Raw genomic sequence first — 12239 nt, forward strand, 5'->3', positions numbered from 1 at the left:
TTTATTCTAAGTGTGTGTGTGTGTGTGTGTGTGTGTGTGTGTGTGTGTGTGTGTGAGTGTGTGTGTGTGTGTGTTTGCTTGAGCAAGAGTGCACATCATTTCCTCTGTGAGGAGGAAGGAAGCCTGCCAGCACAGCAGAAGATGTTTCACCACAGTGCACCACAGTTTATTGTAATCTTGAAACACACTGTTACAAGACAACCAGAAGAAAATGCAACGCAGTAGAGTTGTTTTTTCAGAAATGTACATTTTAGCCACATTAGCATCATGAATCACCCCACAGAATAGATCTGACTTGGTGGTCCCCTGGCTGACTCTCCAGCAACACCAGCAGGCTGTGTTTTGGTGGGTTGATGACATTTTTTAACGATTACTGGCTGGATTTCCATGAAGTTTGGTACAGATATTACAGTAAAGCCACAAACTCCTGTGTGTTCTGGTCCATAGTGGGCCACCAGACCTTCTGACATAGGACTCCAAGGGTCCGGGAGGCTCTGGGGTGGCAGGTCAGCTGTGAGGAGTGTGCCCACTGGCGGACTGGGGATCTCAATGTCTGGGGTGAATAATGCTTTAGGAGGTCCATTCCCTGGGTCAGACTGTGGGGCTTGGGCTTGGTCCACCTAGCCTTCCACCTCCCAGCTGAGCAAGGCAACCAGACAAGTCTTGGGCAGGATGGACTCAGGTGCTCCAGGAGAGTTGAGACAGGGCGCCTGGTTTTACATTTTGTGAGCCAGGGCAACAGGTCAGCAAGAACCGGAACCTTCTAAAAAACAGGGTCCAACTAGATTTGCATGAACTGAGCCACTTAGCTCAGCAGTCTCCAACCTTTTTTACACCATGGACTGGTTTTAAGCAAGACAGCTTTCTATGGACTGGTCTATGGCCCAAACATTCCCAGGACGGAGGACCCCCTATTGGGATTGGGAGAGACAACAGAGCATTCATCCCAACTTCTACAAACTTGTTGTGGATTTCTGGTGCACCCCTGCCTCATATGTACCCTGCAAAAAATACACTGCTCAAAAAAATAAAGGGAACACCTAAACAACACGATGTGACTCCAGGTCAGTCACACCAACCTGTCCAGGTAGGAAGCAGCACTGATGGTGAATCAGTTTCACCTGCTGTTTTGCAAATGGAGCAGACAACAGGTAGAGATGAGAGGCAGGTAGCAGGACCACCCTATAAAGCAGGGGTGTCGAAATCCGGTCCTCGAGGGCCGCAATCCTGCAAGCTTCCAACACACCTGATTCAAATGATCAGGATCGTTATCAGGCTTCTGCAGAGCTTGATGATCATTTGAATCAGGTGTGTTGGAAGAGAGAAACATCTAAAACATGCAGGATTGCGGCCCTTGAGGACCGGAGTTTGACACCCCTGCTATAAAGGATTCGTTCTGCAGATGGTCCTTTCTGGCTGATATTTTGGTCACGTCTGCATCTTGTCAGTGCTCTCAGCCCTAGAGGTAGCATGAGGCGTGTCTACAACCCACACAAGCTGCTCAGGTAGTGCAGCTCATCCAGGATGGCACATCAATGCAAGCTGTGGGAAGAAGGTTTGCTGTGTCCATAGCCTGGAGGAGATACCAGGAGACAGGCCAGTACACCAGGAGATGTGGAGGGGGCCGTAGGAGGGCAACAACCCAGCATCAGGACCGCTTCCTCCTCCTTTGTGCAGGAGGACCAGGAGGAGCACTGCCAGAGCCCTGCAGGATGACCTACAGCAGGCCACTAATATGCATGTTTCTGCTCAAACTGTCAGAAACAGACTCCATGAGGTGGTCTGAGGGCCCCATGTCCACCAGTGGGGCTTGTGCTTACAGCCCAGCACTGTGCAGGGAGATTGGCATCTGCCAGAGAACACCAAGGTTGGTAGATTGGCCATCGGCGCCCTGAGCTCTTCACAGATGAGAGCAGTTTCACACTGAGCACATGTGACAGACATGACAGAGTCTAGAGACGCCGTGGAGAACGTTGTGCTGAATGCAGCATCCTCCAGCATGACCGGTTCGGTGGGTCAGTAATGGTGTGGGGAGGCATTTCTCTAGAGGGCCCACAGCCCTCCATGGGCTAGCCAGAGGTACCCTGACTGCTATTAGGTACTCGGATGAGATCCTCAGACCCACTGTGAGACCATATGCTGGTGCAGTGGGCCTTGGGTTCCTCCTGATGCACGACAATGCTCGCCTGCATGTGGATGAAGTGTGTCAGCAGTTCCTGATGATGAAGACATTGATGCTATGGAATGGCCGGCCCATTCCCCAGACCTGAATCCTACTGAGCACATCTGGGACATTGTGTCTCATTCCATCCACCACGTTGCACCACAGACTGTCCAGGAGTTGACTGATGCTTTAATCCAGGTGTGGGAGGAGATCCCTCAGGAAAACATCCTGCCTCATCAGGAGCATGCCCAGGCGCTGTAGGGAGGTCCTACAGGCGCGTGGAGACCACACACACTGCTGAGCCTCATTACGACTGGTCTGGAGGAATCAGCCTGTGATGTGATTTTACACTTTTGTTTTGAGTATGATTCCAAATTCAGACCTCCATGGGATAATAGTTTTGATTTACATTGATCATGTTTATGTTATTTGTTCTCAACACATTCCACTATGTCATGAATAAAGTCTTTTAACTGGATTATTTCATTATATCTATAACTATATATATTTCTTTTCTTTTTTATTTAACCTGATTGGGGGGGCAGTCCGCCTTGTTTACCTCTTTTGTTTTTTTGTCCAGACATTCCAAACTTTGTCCAGCCAGTCGTGACTATACATATCCATAATAAAGGCTTTTATTATAGATATGTATGGTCGTGGCCCTTTAAGTTGTACGGTGATTGTTTTTTTTGCTTTTTTAAAAAAAACAGCAGAAGAAGAAAATGGACCAATCAGGACGTTGGCATTAAGGTCACATGACCTGGAAACATGGCCGCTTGAACGGGAGAACAGCGCTGAATATTTACTATGGAGTTATTCTGCACAAAGTAATTTTACATTGTCGGGATCTGGTTGATATTTTGAAGCTGTCTTCACGGTAACATATATTTTCTATACACATGTCTAGGTTTATTTGAAGTGCTTCGTCCTCTGTTGTTCTGAGTGTGGTCTGGACGATAAAACATTTCATGTCGGAATGAGCCGTATTGTAAATATGCTGAATTAAAAGTGTGGATCCGCAGATTAAAACCCTCCTGACAGATGTTATCAGCTCCCCGTGTCTTTACAGGGCTGTGTCCACTGAGCCTGTCCTCTGTCCGGCCGTAGACCATGAAGCTGCGCGTCCAGCTGCAGTGTAAGAACCTGCATGAATACCTGAGAGAGCTGAGTCCAGAGATCCTGGACCGACTGTACAACCACCCAGCAACATGTCTGGCTGTCTACAGGTACAATGTATAGCTGTACTGATAATACCTGCACACTGAACCCACCTGACATAAACACATCCCACTGCCATAACCCTACTGAGCCGTTCTCAGCCATAGTTGTTATTTGCACCACTGTACATAAATGTTTTCTGCTCAGATGTGTCAGTTCTGTATATATTTGTTATCTTATTTTTTTATAATTATTAATTTTGTTTTTATCTTCCTATAGTTATTTTACTTTATTTTCCTATTGTTCATTCCCAGGGCGACACCAACAGCCGAAACCTAATTCCTTGTATGTTGTGTCCGTACTGGGCCATTAAAGCTGATTCTGATTCTGATATAACGTCCCGTTGTCGTGGACGTGACGTGAACACGGTCTGTGTGGTTTTATACTGTGTTTATTATTCCACAGGGAGCTCCCGTCTCTGGCCAAGAACTATGTGATGCGTATGCTGTTCCTGGATCAGCCTCTTCCTCAGGCAGCCGTGGCGCTCTGGGTGAAGAAAGACAGTCAGAAGTGAGTCACGTGTCATGCTTATGCTTCCAGCAGCGTTGTGAGTTAGCTGTTGTTGTACGTTTGTTCTCCTGTATCACAGTGTGAGATATGACCTGGTGAGTTCTGTCTAATTCAGTTCAATTTTATTTATAGACTTATTTTAAATGCTCTTTGCTGGAAGGCTTATCTTGCTCTATAATCAAAGCTGAGTATTGTTCCACCTAGCCATCGAGCACAGACTCCACAGACCTCTGAAGCTGTCCTGTGGTATGAGGAGATCAGAAACGTGCTTTAAGTCCTGGAGGCTGCGAGGTTGGGCCTCCACGTATTGGACTCGTTTTTCCAGTACATCCCACAGATGCTTGATCAGATTGAGATCTGGAGAATGTGGAGGCCAAGTAAACACCTTGAACTCTTTCTCATGTTCCTCACACTATTCCTGAGCAATATTTGTAGTGTTGCAGGAAGCCCTGTCCTGCTGAAAGAACCACCTCCTACCAGAGAATACCACCTCCATGACATGAACATGGCTCTGTTCATTGGTGGGACTGTCACCACCTGAACTGTATTCTTTTGCCGTAAAAACTCCTCGTTGTTTTTGTGTTGCTAGTACAGCTAATAAAATCCCTTACAGCTTTATTCCATCTTTGGTGGGAGAAAAACAGGGAACTGCATATTTTAGAGTCATGATCATTTCCGTTCATTGTGTGTGTTTTTGTCTTTGGCTTCTCGCTGCAGGGATCACGATGAATGTGTTTCAGTGCTGGCCGGACTCCGCCTTTGGCACAGTCAGCAGCTGCAGGGGGGTCTGCAGGGATACATCCTAAACCCTGTGTTCAAAGACAACCTGAGGACAGCTCTGCTCGGAGGGTAAGTCGTTGTTGTGAGTACAGGGTTTGGCCACAGGGGGGCAGCACTCCCCTCTCTCTGTTCATTCTGCAGTAACCATGTTGCTGCATGTGCTGATAGGAATGTAGTCAAAGTAACCGGCTGTTTCACAAAGAAAACCAGACACAGCCGCTACTTACTTGGTTTCCCTTTCTTTCAACCATCCAAGACCTGGTTGGTCAGAATCGCAGTATCCAAATGTCTAAAACTTCCCTCTTACAGTATAAATGATGTGAACCAACCTCTGCTGTACATGCACACAGGGGCAGAGCGTGGGCTGAGGAGGGGAGCTCTCTTGGTCCTGACCGGCATGCACGGGACATCGACAGCCTTGACCGCTACGCTATGGAGCGATGGGAGGTCATCCTGCAGTTCATGGTGGGTTCTCCCAGTGCTGTCAGCCAGGACCTGGCTCACCTGCTGGTCCAAGCAGGCCTCATGAAGAGGTAAAGCAGCATCAGGCTCACGTTCCTTAAACTGTTGCGTATGAAACTAAGAACTCTGTGAAAAGAATTTAAATGTGCCTCACATGACACGATGCTATGTTAGGACTGTGTCATGATGCAGAGGATGAAGCTGACGGGTGTAATGCAAAACATCTGCATCCTCACTGTTTGTAGTGTGTGTAGAGCATTTGGAAACACAGCATCGCTGCCTCACAGAGTCTCCTGTTAGCCCCAGTATGTAGGACTGTAACTGAAAATGAGATAACAGAATGTGTTTTAATTAAGTTTGTGTTACTTAGAAGCTGTACACTGATTAGATTTCTGAATTATTTTAAGTTTTTTCCAAATAGTGTCACTTTGCCACAACAAAAGCTTATCCTAAACTTGACGTATAGCTAAATTAGGTTTTTTCTGTGTATAATGTTTAACCTGGCATGCTAACATTATTCCCCTGGATTCATGCAAATAAACACACTCGTTAAGCAGGTTAGTTCTGCTGCTTGATTAGTCACTGATCAACGATTGATAATGTTTTTATATGCCTGACATCATTGGCTTTCAGTTGATGCTATGGTGTGAGTGGACAGTTGCACTAGGGGGGCGGGGCTTAGTGAACTGTCAGATGGTTACCTGGAAGCGTTCCACCTCTTGATACACCTGAGTCAGAGGAAATGCATATGATTATCATATAAAAAGGCATTGCTAATTAATAATTTATAAAGTCAGAGCCTGCGTTTGTAACGGCAAGATTTAGCCAAAGATCTGAATATGTCTGAAAACAGTTTTTATGGTGTTCCAGGTTAGCGCTGTCCCTCATGTTGTCCTCTGATCTTTTGTCAGTGAGGCAGGAGAGGCTCCCTACATCACCTCAGCTGGTTTCCAGTTCCTCCTGCTGGACACGGCCTCTCAGCTGTGGTACTTCACCCTTCAGTACCTCAAAACTGCTCAGGTAAATTCAACTGTCCTCGTCCAGCGTCCACCTTAATGTCCGTAACAGCAGTGTTGTGTCCTGTGTGACCGTACTGCACAGCATCCAATGAAAACAGAATAAACAACAACAAAATGTTTTGTTACAACTTCTTCACATTCTGCTTTGAGGAGGACCACTGTCCATAATGACCAGTCTTATTTTGAAGTATTACATTACAGGACTGTAGCGCAACATGACAGTGAAGGCAATGTTCTGTTTGTTTAGAGGAGAAAGTAAAATAAAAACGTCACATTTGATGATGATTGTGTCCATAACTCTACAGCTCTGTTACATATATGTTATGCTTTGTCTCTTTCAGTCCAGAGGGATGGACCTGGTGGAGATCTTGTCCTTCTTATTCCAGCTCAGCTTCTCTACTCTTGGCAGAGTGAGTTCACAGCAGTGAGCTTTTCTTTCATTCGTAGAGCAGTGTGTGCAGCACTGTACAGCGTTCTAGTGCACCGGCTGTGGTTCTAACATTCTTGTTTAATGTGTGTTCCTCTGATGTTATTGATCGTGTGCTGTCTATGTGCTTCAGGATTACTCCGTGGAGGGTATGAGTGAGTCATTACTCACTTTCCTGCAGCATCTGCGGGAGTTTGGACTCGTGTTCCAGAGAAAGGTGAGGCAGCGAGATCTACCAGCGCTTTAAATACTGTTGGCTGTATGACTGCAGCACCAACAGGGTGATGACATACACAAGGCTGAACTTTGGTTCTTCAGTCTGGGCTCCAGACCAGCTCTCTACCTGGATTGTACTTGTTTGTCTTTTCATTTAGGTTCACCTCAAATTGGGTTTATTAAGCCCTGTTCAATTAAAGTTTAAATAAAATTTTATGAATATAGAGCAGTTCACAACATCTGTCATCTCACAGCGCTTAACGTTCTACGGTAAAGAGCTTAGGGATTTAAACAGAGAAGCCAACAATCCAGAGTAGCCTTTGGACTCCATCTGATCAAGCGGTCAGCGACGGTGTGAAGGAACCAAACGCCCCTGTATCAGCTGAAGGTTTTAAGAGAGTTATTGGGACATCCTGGTAATAAGGAACTATAATAATCCAGTCTAGAAGTTATGAATGATGGACTAGTTTCTCAGCATCACTCTGAGACAGGATGGTCCTGATAGGTAGCGCTCATGGAAAGATGTCTGGATGTTTCTGTTTGGTTTTTCTCCCATGATTCATGAGTGTGGGAGATAAGGAGCTTGTTTTGTTTGCTTGTGATGTATGATGACCATGAGTTTTACCATAAATGAACACTTTTTGCAAAGTCTGTCTGATGAATGTGATTGTCCAGAAAATGGAATTAACTGAAATAAAACAGAAACAAAACACTGAGTTCAGTGTGTGTGTATAACACATGTGACCTAAATACTTCATAACGGGTAAGATCTGCTTTCATTAAATCAATATATATAGGTATAATTTGTCTCCATCTCTCGTCATCAGAGGAAGTCCAGGCGGTACTACCCCACCAGACTGGCCATCACCCTGGCTGCAGGAGTCGCTACCAGCTCCTCTTCCTCTTCCTCTAACCTGGCGTCCACTCCTGGTACCGGAGAGGCAGGCTTCATTGTGGTAGAAACCAATTATCGCATCTACGCCTACACGAGTACGTTTGAATGCAGGAAGCAGTATTTTTTAAAAACATTTTACACCTGTTCATATGAAACCGTCGCTGTGCTTCTTTCCTCTCTGTTGTGTTGCATTAATGGTGATACTAATGCTGTAGTCAGCACTGCAGTTTAGAAAGTGCTTGTTACTGTTGTGTCTGACAGTTCAGATGGATACCAGTGTCATGTCTGTCTGTAAGTTCAGAGGTAGCATTAAGACAGGAAGCAGAGGCAAACAGCCAGCCTACCGCTGTCCAAGGCTCAAACATACACCAGCGTCTACTGGTTAGAATTTATGCAGCTTGTCTTTAGCTGTTGACAAGTTACACAACTCACAGAACCTGTGCTGACCTAATTGCGTTTGTATGCCCGTCATAGATTCCGAGCTTCAGATCGCTCTGGTGGCTCTCTTCAGTGAAATGCTCTATCGCTTCCCCAACGTGGTGGTGGCTCAGCTCACCAGGGAGTCGGTGCAGCAGGCCATCGCCAACGGCATCACAGCCCAGCAGGTAGTCCACCACTACACACCGCCTGGCACACTGCAGTTCACTGTCCTCATTACAACTGTGAAAATATGAGTGTAGTACCTGAGTCCTGTTCAAAGTCACAATTGGTTGCTTAAGAGAATTGTTTGGACATGCGGCCAGTGCGCTCCGGACACAGCAAAACGCAGGTTATGTTGTTAACACGGCACGTTTATTTTCCTTTATAAGTCATACACGTAAATCTAATACTAACTCATAATATACTGAGAAAAAAAACAACAAACGCATTGCTGTTCACCAAACACAGGCTTAAAAAAAACTGTTTGCTTCTCCCAAATGAGCAACACCTGCCTCTGGGTTTACCTTGATTAAATGCCCCACTTTGGATGACCCTAGGTAACCTCAGTCACATATAATACAGCCCCCTTGTGGCATGGAGCATACAACCCAATAATAATCAAAGGAATGAATATGTCTCATTGTAGAATATTCTACAATGAGACATGTTTTTTGTAACAGTTTCCCTTTCACGCTGTGATACTTAAAAGTTTATGAACCCTTTCGATTTTTCTACTCCGGCTTCCCTCCTTCCGGTAATATGCTGTCTGTGTCTCTGTTACTCTGTTATCCAGATTATCCACTTCCTCAGGACCAGAGCTCACCCGGTCATGCTCACACAGGTACAGCAACCCACCTGTTCTTCTGACGCTTAATTCTAATCAATCCAATAACTGCTGGCCAGCTTTTAATAGTTTTGAACAGTATCTCCATCCTGTATCTTGTGCTTCAGACCCCAGTGCTGCCTCCGACCATAACGGATCAGATCAGACTGTGGGAGCTGGAGAGAGATCGGCTACAGTTCACAGAGGGTGAGTGGGCTTGTTCTTCAGTGGGACAGATTGATATGTTTTAAAAGATTTAAATGATGTCGTACCCCATCTCCTCGCTCAGCTCCAGTTTTGATGGACTGTTGTCCAAAGTTTCCTGTTACCTTGTTCTGATCATCACTGTAAACGTGCATTTCTGCTGCGTTCATGCCGGTGCCGTCTAACAGCAGAGTCGTACTCACCAGCCATCTGCTCTCACAAATACTGTTTTCAGTCATTAATTAACTGACAACAGTTCTTTATGAACATGTTTTATATATCTTTTAAACCTATCAGTGGAGAGAATCCTTGTCTTGGTAGGCGTATATGTCTGTAAAATATCTTTAGGAGGTACGTTTTATTTACAGAAAGGAAAAAGCAAAGAAGGTAGAAGCAGTTAGAAATGTTAGTTATAAAGAGAAAGTGTGGAGAGAAGAAGAGTACTGCTAAGATAGACAAGCGCTCTATAAGTGCAGTCCATTTACCAGATTACACTCATGTCTTGCTGCTCTGTGTTGTTGTCTCCCTCAGGAGTGCTCTACAACCAGTTCCTCTCCCAGGCTGACTTTGAGGTTCTGCGAGACAGAGCTCAGGTTTGGTTTCATTTCCTAACTAAATACCATTCTGTCATCATTATTATTCAATTCAATTTTATTTATGTAGCGCCGTTTACAACATCTCACAGCCTTAACATCATACGGTACAGACCTTTGTTTGATGAAACTAGATTCATCATTCACTCTATTTTCGATATATTAGCTGAGAAGTATCATCACAAACACCCATACAGTCTAGTAAAGCAGTAGTGGCTGTTGTTGTTGTAGCTAAATTAGCACAAGAGCTACAACAAAAAAGGACCTGAGCTGTAAGACGCTGTAGTTTTCCTTAAACATACGATGTTAAGAGTGTTGAAGCATAAGAGCCCCGTGCCACCATGTCTGTGGCCTTTACAACTCCTCAACCCCTTACACTTACAGCAGCTTAATGATCGATGACCTGGGCACCTCTTTAATGAATCATGTGTTGGTGAAATGCTGAGAATGTCCGTCATTGCTGAGGCCTGTCTAACGAAGTCCTTCTGGCGCAGGGCCTGGACTGTCTGGTGTGGCAGGACGTGGCTCACAGGGTGATGGTGGTGACGCCGCAGGGCCACAGTGAGGTCAAGAGGTTCTGGAAGCGACAGAGGTCCCACACATGACGGGAGGAAGCAGCGATGCCACGTCTGAGGACGACGTTTTCTATGATGTCAAGACTTTCTTCTGTGTTTAATGACTGTCAGAGGATGAAGACGACTATTTGTTTATAAAATGTTGACTTGAGTGTATCTGACTGAACAAACTCTGCTCTTCTTTCTTTAGTAGTGATGTAGAAAACAATAATGAATGATGAAACGTTTTCATAGATATGGTTTATGTAGCAAGACCTCAGTATGGGTTTGGATCAGAAAAGATAAGTGAAGTGAGCTTAAAGGTCATTTCAAGCACAAAGAAGGCTGTCCTATTGGTCAAATCAGCCAAACACTCAATCTTCCATCATCTAGAGTTTGGTTCTGGTCAGAAAGTTCAGAAATGGAAGATGTTTGACTGAGGCTTGTGATGATGCTCCAGAAACCCAACAGATCTTTGAAGATCCGCTGATGGTTTGTGAATCAATGATCAACCTACAATTGAAACCAAAAGTTCTCATCCACTGTATAAAAAGACATGAAACATTTTATTTTCACTCTGACATTAAATCAGACTTCCAGCAGACTTCCTGTTGGGTTCAGGGTATGGCACCCACTGACTTTGTGCTGTGTCTGGATGTGCTGCATAGTCGATGTTACAAAGGTGTTGTAGGGGGCGCTACAGAGCCATATTGCCACACACATGCACAATGACCAAAAAATACCAAATTTTTCACTGGTCATGATGTGTGTGCACATTTTCACGAGCTTTTGAGCATGTTTATCAGAATCAGAAAAAACTTTATTGATCCCAGAGGGGCAATTAGGTGGACAAAGAGCGACGCACTGAAAAGAGAAAGAAAACAACACATAAAAAACACAGGAAAGGTGGGCGACAGCAGCAGGTGATGTGCAGATGAGGCCTGCTGCCAGGTAGTAAAGCAGTGGTGTCCATATAGGAGTCACAGATGTCAGCAGCAGGTTATGTACAGCAGGAAGTTAAAGAAAAAAATAAAAGTTATAACTTCAAATTAAAAAATAATAATACAATACTGCTAATACTACTACTACTAATAATAGTTATAAATTATAAATAAAAATATAATAATACTAACAATACTATGACTAATAATAATTATAAATTCAGTTTAAAAAGTAAAATAAAAATATATTACTAACAATACTACTACAACTAATCATAATAAATTTTAAAAATAAAACTATCATAATACTAACAATACCACTACTACGACTTATAATAATAAGAAATTTAAAAAGTAAAAAAGATTTTTATCACAGCTAATGGATATTAAGCGCTAGCCAAATAACGTTACAAGGCTGACAAACGTTGGCTCCGCTGTTTCTTACCTCTCTCTACGTTGACTTTACTAGTTCCAGCTTCGTTGTCACCACCTTTTTTTTAAAAGTATATTTTAAGCAAATCTCTAAGGCCTCTATTTTCTTCCTCTCCTTTTCTCTTCTTTTTCCTTTTCTGAGCACCAGACTTCTGCTGAGCGGACATTTTGGTGCTGAAGTGCAAAATCCGAACTTCCAATAAAAGGACGTCAACTGTTGATCAGGGGCCAAACCATTTTATGTTGGAGGTGGGGGTGGAGGGCAACTCCAACGATATTAAGGACAGTTCAGATGAAAACAAATTAAAACTTCTAACTCATATATTGCCCTGTTTCTTTCCATTAATAGCCCTGCTTTGGGGGAAAAAAATCCATAATTCAACGAGGGTCCAGTTCTGGGCCCCCCACCCCACTCTGGGCCCCCTATCGGCGAGCGTGTCTACAGTCATGGACAAAATGAGTAGACCACCGTTGTTGTCTTCAATTTCTTGTTCATTTTAATGTCTGGTACAACTAAAGGTACATTTATTTGGACAAATATAATGAAAACAACAAAAAAAGCTCAGAAGAGTTTAATGTAA

The 12239-nt window shown here is 44.2% G+C and overlaps 1 protein-coding gene across 1 annotated transcript; it reads left to right on the plus strand.

Annotated features, from left to right (window-relative positions):
- Window positions 1-2938: 2938 nt before the first annotated feature.
- gtf2h4 (general transcription factor IIH, polypeptide 4) lies at window positions 2939-10472 on the plus strand. Its single transcript, XM_008281268.1, has 14 exons — window positions 2939-3041; window positions 3234-3390; window positions 3788-3892; window positions 4610-4741; window positions 5023-5205; window positions 6046-6154; window positions 6495-6563; window positions 6714-6797; window positions 7624-7786; window positions 8166-8296; window positions 8905-8952; window positions 9063-9141; window positions 9670-9731; window positions 10226-10472. Exons 2-14 carry the CDS (start codon window positions 3275-3277, stop codon window positions 10334-10336), a joined length of 1392 nt encoding a protein of 463 aa, XP_008279490.1. The 5' UTR covers window positions 2939-3041; window positions 3234-3274; the 3' UTR covers window positions 10337-10472.
- The last annotated feature ends 1767 nt before the right edge of the window (window positions 10473-12239 follow it).

Source organism: Stegastes partitus, unplaced genomic scaffold, assembly GCF_000690725.1.
Source record: "Stegastes partitus isolate 25-593 unplaced genomic scaffold, Stegastes_partitus-1.0.2 Scaffold6, whole genome shotgun sequence".
Lineage (NCBI taxonomy): Eukaryota > Metazoa > Chordata > Actinopteri > Pomacentridae > Stegastes > Stegastes partitus.

Excerpts from the sequence above, each read along its gene's own strand:
- gtf2h4 (XM_008281268.1), top strand. The coding sequence starts at position 3,275 with ATGAAGCTGCGCGTCCAGCTGCAGTGTAAGAACCTGCATGAATACCTG. Across the intron at positions 6,155-6,494 it reads AGTACCTCAAAACTGCTCAG|TCCAGAGGGATGGACCTGGT; the intron begins GTAAATTCAACT and ends TGTCTCTTTCAG. Across the intron at positions 9,732-10,225 it reads TTCTGCGAGACAGAGCTCAG|GGCCTGGACTGTCTGGTGTG; the intron begins GTTTGGTTTCAT and ends CTTCTGGCGCAG.